The 13,852-nt window shown below is 31.4% G+C and overlaps 1 protein-coding gene and 1 long non-coding RNA gene across 3 annotated transcripts in view; one reads left to right on the top strand and one right to left on the bottom strand.

Moving 5' to 3' along the window:
- The window catches only part of so (SIX homeobox 1 protein sine oculis), a 45,517-nt gene extending 40,105 nt beyond the window's left edge, over positions 1-5,412 (bottom strand). The window contains exon 1 of one of the 2 annotated variants that reach the window (XM_015322763.2): positions 3,139-5,412. In XM_015322763.2, coding sequence (XP_015178249.1) covers positions 3,139-3,477 — 339 coding nt within the window. In that variant the 5' untranslated portion in view covers positions 3,478-5,412. The remainder of the gene's footprint in view (positions 1-3,138) is intronic. The other variant, XM_015322762.2, reaches the window with a different exon arrangement.
- Positions 5,413-7,370: 1,958 nt separating this feature from the next.
- LOC107067369 (uncharacterized) lies at positions 7,371-13,017 on the top strand. The gene is made up of 3 exons (XR_001475847.2): positions 7,371-7,835; positions 8,097-8,373; positions 12,711-13,017. It is a non-coding gene; the product is annotated as an uncharacterized LOC107067369 (long non-coding RNA).
- Positions 13,018-13,852: the final 835 nt, after the last annotated feature.

Below are 13,852 nucleotides of genomic sequence, written 5' to 3'. Positions count from 1 at the left end.
TCAAATCGAAATACTACTCGAATCAAATCGAAAAATATTTATTTCTTGTTTTTTTTTTGAAATAAATTTTCAGTAAACGTAAATTAATTCGTTGTTCGAAAAACAATTTGCCATTTATTATCGTAACTGAAAAGTACTACGCGAATCAAATGAAATACTCGAATAATTCGAAAAATATTTTTTTCTTTTTTTTTTTTTTTCATTTAAATTTCAATAAACGTTTAACCAAATGAATTCGTCGTTCAAAAAAAAAAAAACAAAAAAGAGAATATTTAAATTTATACAAAGTATTTTACGCACGAACGAAAAATAACCTCACTTTATAATTAATATTATTATTCATAAACAATCTAATCGAACACATTGTTTTCTCTCTCTCTCTCTCTCTCTCTCTTTCCATCCTCCCCTCTTCATCCCAGAAGTTTAGATTAACAAGCACGTTTTAGAAATCGAATGATAAAGATTGAGAGAAGAAGTAGAAGTAGAAGTAGAAGTAGAAGTAGAAGAAGGGATAGTTTTTAGCCATTGAAATTCTAAATGGATTCGATTGTTTCTTCTTCCTTTCACGATCAAGTGGAGTTCCGACATATAAATAGGCACGGGTGTTAAACCCACCGATTGGATACACAACCATGTTGGTTGTGTGGTATGATACAGCAATGCACATTCATTGAATTCGTAACATTTTCTACGATCCAACACACACACACTTACCGAACACAACAACAACAACAACAACAAAAATATTCAAGGAACTGGAGAGGAGACTAAGAGATAAGTAAAAAAAGAAAAAAACCGTCGAATATTCTTATCACTTACAAATCCTAAATTAAAAGTAAAATTTAGACGAAACAAAAAAAAAAACAAAAAAAAGAAAAAAAAGTAGAAACATCATTGAAAATATTTCGAATAATTTAATTAAGTGCGCATAGTCATGGTTGAGAGAGTGTGAAATCACTGTCGTTTATTAAACTCGATTAGATTAAACTCGTAATTTCAATTCGATGAACTTATGCAAGTCAACCAACCAATCAAATCAACCAACCAACCAACCAACCAACCAACCAAGCAACAACTCTCTTTCAATTTTACATATCCCTCCAGAGTCCTAACCTACAAATACATATAAATACTATTATATATATATATATATCAGAAAGAAACAAAAGGACCTTTTTATTTTAGTATCCTATATCCAAAGATTGAGAAAAGAATGACACACTGGAAAAAAACAAAAAAAATCACAAAGAAAACAAGAAACCCCTTTTTTATTTTTTATGGTGTGAAAATGTGAACATTTGAACAAGGGGAAATCCCCTCGGCGGTTCGCGTTCCTTTCGTGTGTTAAACCAAAACACATGTTTCCTACATAGATCTTTTTTTATCTCTTCCTCTTTTTTTATTTTTTTTTTTATTTATTACAGTTTGACCGATTGCTGCGTGTATTTGCAGATCGAATAATAAATAATAGAAAAAAAAAAAAAAAATAGAAAAAAAAAGAGAAGAAAGGACGGCTCGATAGATCTCTAAACGTTTATCGTATCGATTTTCTTTTTCCGTTTTCTATCTTGATGAAAATATCACTGTATTTTACATATATATGTGTGTGTGTGTGTGTGTATATGTGTATAGTATATAGTTTTAAAAAATATATATATATGGCGAGTGTTAAATTTCTTTGAAAACTAAAAAACTGAAGAAGAATAAAAAAAAACGAAGGGTGGGGGGTTGAGGGCGAGGGCGAGGGTGTTATTTATAACATGTATTCGATATTCTATCGTAGAAATAATTGCTTAACAATTTGATAGAACCGCATAAAAGTAGAAAAGACCAAAAAAAAAAATAAAAAATAAAATAAAATCTAAAAATCTAAAAAAAATAAAAAAAAAAGCAGCTCGCATATATACAGAGTTTATTATACCTTGATCGATGGGTATATATATTCCCCCTGCGAATTCTTCGTGCATTTTTTTTTGCTTTTTTTTTTATAGGTTAGATTTTAACTATTTTTTTCTCTTTCTGTTTTTTTTTTTTTTTTTTTTTCAATATATAAAACTGAATACAGTTGTAAAATATTATTTTACTAATTGTGTATACTGACCGTATAATAATTCTACCTGGTATTTCTAATAAAACACAAATAATATTATTATTACAGAAATGTTTCCAAAAAAAAATTCAACACTTTATAGTATTATTTTATTTATTTTAATAAAAAAAAAAAAAAAAAAAACAAAAAAAAATACTGATATATTGTTGTCGTTTGTTTTAATAGAACAACAACAATATTCATATTGCAAGATATAATAAGTGAATTTTATTTTCAAATGTAAATCTAATCAAAATTGTCTTACATCGTTTATTGGACGACTGGACTATAGTAATATGGGATTAGTATTAAAAAAAAATAGATAAATTATTCTACAATCTAAACACACGCATAGATAACTATCACCCTCTCCAACCCCTCCCCCTACCCCTCACCCCTCACCCCTCACTCCCTTCCCCCTCGTCGGAATGATTTCTAACGTTAAGTGCGAAACAAATTCAATCAACGTTCCAATGATTTCACAATGATAACAATGATTGCCAAGAATACTTGACAATTTTGTGATATATGATGTCCATATACGTTTAAACATATATTTCTATCTGACTATAAAGATATTTAATTTATATAGATAGATATACCGAGAATGTGAAAGATAATTCGAAACAAACTTTTTATCTACATTCATAAACCACATGTATTTTAAATGAGACATGTTATATCAATCAATGTTTAAAAAAGTAATTTTTATATAATAAAAACAAAATGACACGTTATTTAAATACTAAAACAGTTACTAACTGAAATAACTGAGCAACGTAGTACACCACCATTAATATTGAAATTTCATTATATAACTTATATCTAATAAAACTAATAACAATTTTTACAATTTAATATCGAAATTACAAACATAGTGTGTGTATGTGTGTCATATATTAGAATATTATGAAACAAAATAAAAACTAATGGACAATACTTAAAACAATAAACTGTATATATATATATAATAAAAAATGACTAACCGATGTTAATTATTTTTACTATTATTATTATTTATTAAAAAAAAAAAGAAAAAATAGACTCACCTCGCAAACACAAGCAACTTGTTCCTGGGTGAAACCAAAAGTCGGAAGTTGTCCATTGGTAGCACCGCCCGCCGAGCTTGCGGGACTGTCCTGGGGACTGTAATTGCTGGTAGTCCCGGTGGTACCAGTACCATAGCTCGTAGCAGCAACAACAGCCTCGACACCAGTGGACGAATGCGAAGCCGAGAGTGGCGTCGGCGTGCTTTGAGGACTATAATCGCTGCTGGTAGACCCTAAAACGTCCGTACCAGCACCGCCTCCACCTCCACCTCCGCCACCAGCTGAGGGTCCCATCGCACCTCCACCACCGCTACCACCGCTTCCTCCGTAGGCCATCATCGCGTCATTCTTCTTTCACTTTGATTTCTTATTTTTTATTATTATTAATTATTATTATTATTATTTACACACACTATTTCCTGTTTTCTTCTTTTTCTTCTTGTTTTTCTCTTTTTATTTGTATTTTCTTCTTTTTTATTTTATTACACTGACATGCAGTGTTTATAAAAAATCACTTTTAATATCTCTCGATTTATTTAATAATACGAGAATTATTATCTCTTTTATCTTCTTTTTTTTCTTCTTCTTCTTAAACACTTTTCCATAGTTCAATTGAACGACATTTTCGCGGCTTTTCTGCACAACGATTTGAAGTTCGCGGCATATTATTCATTCGTAGCAAACTTCGCGAATTTTCGCGAATGACAATACGTTTGACGTATCGATTGATTATTATCATTTCGTCGTTTGATTTTTATTTTCAATTGAATGTAATAATTAAACGTATATATACGTTTGTTTGTTAAATTTTTATTTGTTTATTATACGCACGACGATGGAAAGATGACACATAAATAAATAAAAGAAAACAAAAGAAAAGACAAACGTCAAAAATGACACGATGTAATGTGATGATCTTCGATTGTTGGTGTTAACACTTTGCTAAGTGGGGTTTGTTTCTTTTTCTTCTTTGTTTTTTAACCAATCATGAAAAGTCAATTTTCATTACCATGAATGAATGGAACACGGAACGCGGAAACTTTTCGTAAACGTAAGAGACAAGAGAATAATGGTGGTGGTGGTGTTGGTGTTGGTGGTATTTTTAGAACATCGCTGATAGAGAAAACGACCGGTAACTGACTGCTGTTTCTGATGGTGTTTTCCCGTTCTTACACACAACTATATATCTTCTTCTTCTTCTTCTAATTATTATTATTTATAAAAACACCTTTTTATAACACATTTATTACGAACAATACCAATAACGCATATTTCTTTCCAATGATCCTATTATATCTATCATTCGATAATATATTCATTAATGATATGACACTAAAAGATATAACTTCAAAGTACCAACACAACACACGAGATGTGACAACCATAACCAACCAACCACCCGTTGTCGCGTCCGTCGCTTACTTACTTCAATAATGACATGTTAATAATTCATATTTTCTTTTCTATTCATTTATTATTTCATGTTTTCTACTTCTTCTTTTTTCTCTTGTTTTCTTTTTTATTTATTTTTCTTTTTAAATTTTTAATATCCTTAGTACGGCAGGTTGCACCGCCAAGTCCACGGGCTCGAATTTCCACGGGCGGTGGTGGGTATATTTATAGGAGCTTTAGTACACTCGCGCGCATCCTATTATTAGAAAACGTTTTAAAGACAGCCACAGTTTCTCTCTTCCATTGCTCTCTTCTAATCTCTCTTTCTCTTTCTATTCTCTTCTTTCTCTTCTTATATTACAAAACTACACTAATTTTCTTCAAGACAAACCAACAATTCACAATATTATTATTTTCTTCGAAAATCTTCACTCTTGATTGACGACGACGACGACGACGACTTCTCTTCGAGATACAACAGAAATAATTTCATTCGATTTTCATCAAATGTAAAACAATAGATAAATAACTAACTTCTCACGGATGTGCATATAAATTATTTTCTCTTTTTGTTTCATATATATATAAAAAAAAAAAACAAACGGACGAACGACGCGTGTATTAATGAATAATACGTACTATATACTTGTCGGAACGTTAATTAATTTATCACGAATATAATCATATATATATAATATATATATATATTTTAAAATATATAAAAGAAAAAAAGAAAAGAGATATAAATAAGGGAGGAGAGAGGGCGTCGCGCGTGCACAATCGATGGATGATCCCTCTTTCTCTCTTATCCGAGAACCGCGTTCAAATTCTGACACGTTCTTCTACGCGCGCACCGAACGATACTGTTCGGTTAAACGCGTTCCCAAAGCGACCGTACTACTGCGCGGCCTCCTATTGGCTGGGGCGTGGTCTCCGCGACGTCTACCCTCTTTGTACTGGGATTGGATACTAGGCATGACCGCGACCACCATACCGTATTATCATTGGTCGAGACGAACACGTTCCTAAATAAGCCTCGTTAACTACTTCTCTTTACTCCTACGACCCTTGCGTATCTCATTTTCTCTCTCTCTCTCTCTTTTTAGTACTCTCTTTATCTCTCTTTCTAGTTGTCTATCTCTCCTTTTTTAGATCTTTCCCCCCCCTTCTTCTACGAATCCTCCTTCCCATCGTATATAACCTAATGTTTTATCTCTCTCTCTCTCTCTCACGTTCTCTCTATCTCTCTTTCTATCTGTATTTTTCTCTCTCTCTCTCTCTCTCTCTCTCTATCTCTTTTTATCTATCCTTTTTATATTTTTGTTCTTTCTCTCCTTTTATCCATTATTTTCATCTTCCTTCTTTTTCTCTTTCACTCTTTGTAAAAGAACAGATCGAACGCAACGAGACATCGCCGTTGGTCGAATTATTATCATCTCTTTCTCTCTCTCTCTCTCTTTCTCTCTCTCTCCAACCATTCTTCTTTTTTTCTTTCTTATATATGTACGTTACTTTAGCCATGTTTACCTTAAATCAGACGTATCTCTAGTTATAATTTTGTTTTTACCTTCCCCAATTATAACGACATTAATAATAATAATAATAATAATAATAATAATAATAATAATGTAGGAATATTTGTAAAATTATATTTTATTTTTCGTGATAAGAAAAAAAAATAATAATAAATACAATGTGGACCGATGATAAAATAACGACATAGAATTATTCTATAATAAATCCGTATAAGAAAATGAAAAAGAATTGCGTATCTGCAATTTGTATCCATGTTTATTTGTGATTTACCTTATCGCTGATATTTTTTTTTTTGTTGAAATTCTATTGTGTGCTTTTGATTTAACGATTTATTCATTCTTTAATATTATTATTATTATTATTACATGGAGAAACGATAAAAATCTCTTATCGAATCTTTATTTCGAAGTATGATAAAAAAAGTGATCGTTGTTTGAAAGAAATTTTTTTTTAGATGAAATGATTCTTCGACGAATCCTTTATCGCAACTTACTACTGTGTAATGTGATCTGATTATATGTGTTTGTGTTACGTGTATGCGTGTATTCATGTATTTTCTTTGTCCATGATAAAAGGACAATGATGTGTGTCGAAAGAGTTGAATTAGCTAAAAAAAAAAAAAAAAAACAAAAAAAAAGAAGCAATTCTATAATATAATAATATTACTCGCTATTCGTTAGAATATTCAAAATAATTTCGTATCTCGTTACATAACGTTAAACGAATCTTAAATGTAATTGGTTAATTTGAAAAAAAAAAAAGAAGAAATCCAACCAATCATACAGTGTTTCATATCAAATAGATTCCAAACGAATGATTTACAATTGCATTTTTCGTTGGAATCCATTTTTTTTTTGGTCGGATTTCTTCGTTTTTTTTTAAAGTTTCCAGTTACCTACGTGGATATTTTATTATTATTATTATTATTATTATTATTATTTCAATTTGAACGCAAACAAACAAAATAAAGTGTAAATATATTTTCTATTTTCGCAATCCCCAAATAAAAGTACGTTTACGATCAATTAAAACATATCAAAAGACATATATAAACGATATTTATTTAAATTAAATCAAACAATGTATATTAACGTTTATTAAAATATATTCGCCATTAGTGAAATTAACCTTATTTTTGCACATAATTACGCACATAACATTTGCCTTCATTTTCTCTTTCTTCTTAATACCGAACCAACTGCGCATGAGCAGTAACATAAGATCACCACTTACTTCACATCATATAATTTTACATTGTCTGAATATAGACACATAACATTAGTCTTTTCTTCTCTTTTTTTCTTAACCGTTTGAGTCCCAAGCAGCGCGATCGCGCTGTTCACATTTTATGTTCAAAAAAACCCAGTACATTTCGAGCATTGTAGACAACTGACGGTGCGCTCATATATATAAAACAAATGCATACAAGTAGCGCTATCGTGCTGCTTGGGTCTTCTCTTACTCCTTTAAAAAAAGCGCAGTTGCGCTGTTTGGGATTCCTCGACAGTGTTTTTTCAAAACCCCCTGGGAGTCAAACAGTTAACCGTTTGAGTGCCACGTGTCTTTGCTGTTTTCCCGTCCAAAAGTGCCCAGCGGCGCGATAGCGCTTGTCTTATTCCCTCTTCAAGAATGCCAAGGAGCGCTATTGCGCTAAAGTCGCGCATCGACAAAAACCGAGCGTGTCGCGATTATCGGTTTCGCAGCCTAGAGCGCTGGCACTGTTCGAGAGACAGAGGAGAAGCGCAAAATCGCTCCGTGGCACTCAAACGGTTAATATCCTTTTAAAGGAATAATAAATCTGGTAGATCACCCTTATCACTCAGGGGTATAAGAAATATACGAAAAACTATTCTCATATCTATCGAATATACATAAAAAATTTCATGTAAATCGGTCAAGTGGTTTTGGAGAATAAGAATAACAAACACTGTGACAGGGCAATTTTATAGAGATAAGATTATTCATTTATTTTAAATTTGTATTGGTTGTATTTTTTTTTTGTTTTGTTTTTTGTTTTGTTTTTTGTTTAGAACACCCAACGCAACAACACAACTACGTCGATTTCTCTTTGCCCCGTTAAACGAGAGAGAGAGAGAGAGAGAGAGAGAGAGAGAGAGAGACGCCAGGACAGGACATTCTATATACCAAGAGTATAGAATTTAAGTAAAGCAAAAACATACTTGTCCGTGAAACTCTATCCAAGTTTTGTAGTAAGTAGCTTCTAACCATGCCAGTTATACACCGTCGCTACGCTCGTAACCTCCTCGACTGGGATACCGTAAATCAATTTTTCCTCGTAGATAAGCCGTAAGAGCAGTTAATGTCTGTTACAGTCTTTCTACACGTGTTCCCCTATTATCCCACCACCACCACCACCCTTCTCACCTAACCTAACCTCACCTGTTCATACTTTTTCTTAATTCTTATTTCAAATCTTGTTACTTTTGTTTTTTAACCATTATGCTCATCCTTATTATATACTAATTTAACGATGATAAGCTTATGTGTGTGTGTGTGTGTGTGTGTGTCTACTTTCAAAAGGATACAATCTTCCATTTTGTTTTATTCAGTTAAACGAGAAGAATTCTTGTTGATACATTTATTCAAACAATTAAAGTTCACTTAGAAATTATTTGATATACTGTATAAGTTTTATTATCTTTGTTTTGCAATAACAATATTATAATTATTATTTAAATATTCATTGTTTAAATTTAGTATTAAAATTCTAACTTTTATTTCTTGTTTTAATAATTCAATTGAAAATCAATTAGAGATCATTTAAAAATTAGTACATATTGTAATTTTAAACATAACCTCTGTAATAAGCATTGTTTAATATATTGCAAATATTCTACAAAAAAAAAAGAAGAAAAAAACAATGATCATTGTTATTAGACAAGAAAATAAACGAAAGAAAATAAGATCTGTTTTAGCGTGTTAAAAATAAACCAACTAATATAAAAGATCAACGGAATTCCTTAAGAAAAACAAATCTGTAGTATCCTAAAATAATGAGTGGCTAGCAGCACATTTGTTCTTTTGCTGAAGGATACTGACTAAAAAAAAGAAGAAAAAAAGAAGAAGTGACAAACGTGTCCTGTAAAATTTCCTGTAAAATGTCCTGTAAAAGGAAAAAAGGGGATGTCATTTGTTACGCGGAATATATTTTTATGATTGATATGGGATGACTTTGGTAAATATATATTTTCAAAAAAGAAAAAAAATTTCCCACGAGTAAAGTATATCGATCGTTATTTCAACATTTTCCTCATTCATTTTGTTATTCTCATTTCAATGAAAAGTGTTAAAGTACATCAACTAACTTTAAATAACGACAAAAATTCTAAATCTATTTTATTTTTTTTTTTTTTTGAATTTCTTAAGTCAATTTTATAAAAATGGGGGATAGGAATTTAGTGATTTGAATCACGCCATAAGAAATTGACATATATATATATATATTATATTTGAGAGATTCGTGTAGGGTAGTAGTCAACACCATTGGAAACCACCCGTGGTGAACAAGACATTCATCTTTAGAAATACAGGACAATAGTGGTTTTACTACTACAAAATATCTAGTCGTTGACATCGTATTTTCGATGTTATACAACGATCAATTCTATTTTACTATTTTTTCTTTTTCTTTTTCTTTTTTTTTCTTTCCGAACGTTACAACCATTCCCACCATATTCTACCGTTCGATCTTATCTATGACACAAATTATCCAGTTTAATGGTAAGGATAATAATAATGTTGTTTAGAAATTCGATTGACGTGAAATTTCAAATCGTTTATCATTAATCTATCATAGATCTATCATACTTTACACCATATACATTTATCATTTCTATAATAACTTAATAAATATATAAATATATATATATATATATATATATATATATATATATATATATAACTTTATCTTGTAATTAATTAATTCTTATTTTAATATTATAATAGATTAAACAATAATGAAAAAAAAATAGAAGTATAATTAAAGATTAACAACAAATCTTTTACAAAAGTTCAACGTTATATGATATATTCTAACCTAAAAAGAAAGAAAAAAAAAAACCAATGAAAGCAACAACAACAACAAAATGAAAAAACATCTTTGAAGATCGTTACATCGTTACAGTTACATTTTATCAATTTCTCCTTACAACAAACTTACATTACACACATCCAACCATTATATAAACAAAAACGTATAACAAAACTAAGAAAAATATTAGAAAAACAAAATCCTTGTAAAACAGAAAAAACGGTTGATTGATTGGATTTACTCAACTGAATGGAAAAAAATACCCAAAAAAAAAAATGTAAATAAAAAAAAAGAAAAAAGAACGACAGATAACAATAAAATAATCTAAAAGAAATCAAGAGAAAAAAAGAAAAAACCTGAGATGGAAAGCAGGAAAGAAACGAATAACCACAACAAAGCTTCATACTCGGAACATCGATATTCCTATTGTTGCGACATTGGGACCCATTTTCATCCTCATCCTCTTCTCATCATTGAGAAAAGAAGGAAATAGACATGAATCGATGGAGAGTGGGGGGGGAGGGAGGGGGTTGGGGAGGGGATGTATTGGTTAGGTAGAAGGAGACCTACCCGAGGTAATAGGAGGAAGAAGAAGAAGAAGAAGAAGAGGAGGATGGAAGTGGTCTATACGTTCAGTTGGGAAAAGAAAAGAGAGACAAGGACAGAAGTACATAAAGAGAGAAAAAGAGATAGAGAGAGAAAGAGGGACTGATTGTGAGCATGAGCATGAGCATGAGCAAGAGCAAAAGCTTGGTACGCGGTGGTTCCACTGCGGATCGCGTAACAATGCGAAAACGCAAGAGAGCATCTAACGAAAAGCTCGTATCACGTTCCCTGTAAGTGGCAGGGCGAACACTACCTTCTCTTTCTCTTTCTCTCTCTCTCTTTCTCTTGTTATCCCTTCTCTCTTACTCAGTAAAGACGTTTTACTTTCGCTCTCTCTCTCACACTCACTCACTCACTCACTCACTCTTTTTCTATTTGTCTGTTTCTCTTTTCACAACCCCCCCCTCCACTCCTTCTCTCTTTTTACATTTCTACCATCGTTTCTAAACTGTCACTCTCTCTCTCTCTCTCTCTCTCTCTCTTTTTACAACCCCCTTTTGCATCATCATACCTCTACTCTCCCTTTCTCTTTCTATCCATTATTTTTTCCTCTACTTCTACTTCTTTTCCTACAACCCCCTCGCATTGCATTTATTCATTCATTTTCTCTCTCTCTCTCTCTTTCTCTTTACAATTTTCGTCCCTATTTCATATTCGTAATGATGAGAGAGAGAGAGAGAGAGAGAGAGATATATAGGCGCCAGGTATAGTAGAATAGAACATACAAGGATATGTAAGAGCGTGAATTTGGTAGAGGGGCCATGGTGTGCCCCCGCAGAGAGGATTGAATAAACCGTAATTGGATGTCCATGGTGCTTACAACAACCCCACCCCAATCCTTCTCTCTCTCTCTCTCTCTCTCTCTCTTTATCAAACCTTCTCCTACTCCTTCTCCCTGCTATTTTTTTTGTCTCTTTTACCTTCCCTTCAACGTTCACGCGTCACCTTTATGTGTTCTATATACAAGCAACGTGCTTCGTTTTATACAAAGACATCTCGTAACCGCTCGTTCGGTAAGACCACGTAGTATGTGCTTACATTTTTTTTTTCTTTCTTTCTTCTTCTTCTTCTTTCTCTCTCTCTCTCTCTCTCTCTTCGTCCTCTTTTCGTCGTATATATCTACCATTTTTTTATTCTTATTTTTTTTTTTTTTTTTTTTAAGTCTTTTTCTATATCCTTTCGCGCGCGAGTTGCAACGAGATACATTGGAAACCCGTTGTGCCAGAGGAGCTCACACAACTACCACCACTATACTATTTACTATTACTATTACTAATACAACTATTGGTGGCTTACCGCATTTTTGAAGGTAACACGATGCTGGAAAAATTCTTACGAGAGGATAAAATGAGTACTAATGTGGGACGTTGTGCGTTTCGATTTTAGATTACTGAGGTTGCAATATATTGTAACTGTATGTGTGTGTGTGTGTGTGTGTAATACCTTGTACACGTTTATTACTGTCTATGGTTTATTTTTTTTTTCTTTATCTTTCTCTTTCTCTCTCTCTTTCTCTTTCTCTTTCTCTTTCTGTTCCTTATGTGTGCACGTATGTATGTCGTAAGAAGCTTCACAGGGTTGCTGGGTTGTGTGTTGCTTGGCTAAGTTGGTTGGTTGCTTACTTTGGTTAGATGGTTTTGGTTTGGTTTGGTTTGGTTTGGTTAGTGTGTGACGTAAGTGCCTCTCTCTCTCTCTCTCTCTCTCTCTCTCTCTCTCGCGACGATTATTATTGATGGGCAAGATCGGATTACCGCGAGAACGTGCTATACTACTACTACTATTACTATTATTATTAATACTACTACTACTACTACTACTACTACTCTGGTCATATTCTATTCTGATTTTTTTTTTAAATAATTCATTCGATTTTTTATTGTTTATTTGGAAATCATCTTTATAATATTTGTGTGTGTGTGTGATTTTCTTTGTATTTTTTATTTGTTTGTTTGTTTCTAATATAAGAAATTTTTTTGTTTTTTGATAGGTTATCGAAAATATGTGTTGTTTTAAACGAGTGATGAAAAGGTTTCGATAGATATGGCGTTATTTGAACAAAGCTCGGAGAAACGGGGAAATATCGATCGTCGAAGACTCATGGGAGGTGGTAAAAATGGGGTTTTACGAGATTACCATAAAACAACGGGACAAACAATTTCAAGAATGAACAGAAATAATGCAACAACGTCATCGATAATAATCAATTGGACAAATACAAAACAAATGTTTTATTAACGATTAGAACGATAATGGATTGAATTCTTATTCTATTGAATAAAAAATTCGAATGAAAATCCCATTGATTGGAAATATTTAAATTTATCATACACTTTTTATAATGGAATTATATTTCTGATAATATTATTTGTATGTGATAAACAATTTGTTGTTTTAAGAATGAACGTGAATAATGCAACAACGTTATCGATAGGAATGAATTGAACAAATACAAATATTTTATTAAGGATTAAAACGATAATGGAGAATAAAAGAATAAAACACCATTGAAATTACAATACACGAACGTTAAACGTAAATCTGTCATATGCTTTATTTTTCTTTTTATGATTGTAATAGATTTTTCATATCATTTTTCTAAAATATGGCAATTATTATTATTGACAATTATATATTAAATATTTATTATTAATAATTATATTACAAATCATTTGTATTGGTATATATATTTTTTTTAAACGTACATACATCATGTAAAATATAATTTATTTAACTACCAATATAATAATAGTAGGATATGTTAAATATGTTTTAATATATATATATATTAGGGTGGGTCAAAAAAAATCAATTATTTTTTTTTTACAAGTGCCACGGAAAAATGGGTTGATAGACACCTTAAAAAAAAATTCTCACCAAATATGAGCTCTTCATTTTTTAATAGGAAGATCCTCTCCGCATCGCAGTTTTTTACTTTTTTTTTTCTCACACAGTCCAATAGAATAAAATTCATATCTCATTATTTATTGATTGTACAGACAAATGTTCTAGCCAAATTTTGTAGGAAATTTAATGCTTTACAAAAAAGGTATCTTCGATTTTTTTCGTAAACCTCACCATTTGTATGATATTGAAGATTTCAGTTTGATTGATGATTTTTAGACAAATTTC

The sequence above is a fragment of the Polistes dominula genome, unplaced genomic scaffold (genome assembly GCF_049000335.1).
Source record: "Polistes dominula isolate Pdom_NZ unplaced genomic scaffold, Pdom_raw_medaka contig_75, whole genome shotgun sequence".
NCBI classification, from domain to species: domain Eukaryota; kingdom Metazoa; phylum Arthropoda; class Insecta; order Hymenoptera; family Vespidae; genus Polistes; species Polistes dominula.
This window is presented reverse-complemented; position numbering and strand designations above follow the sequence as displayed.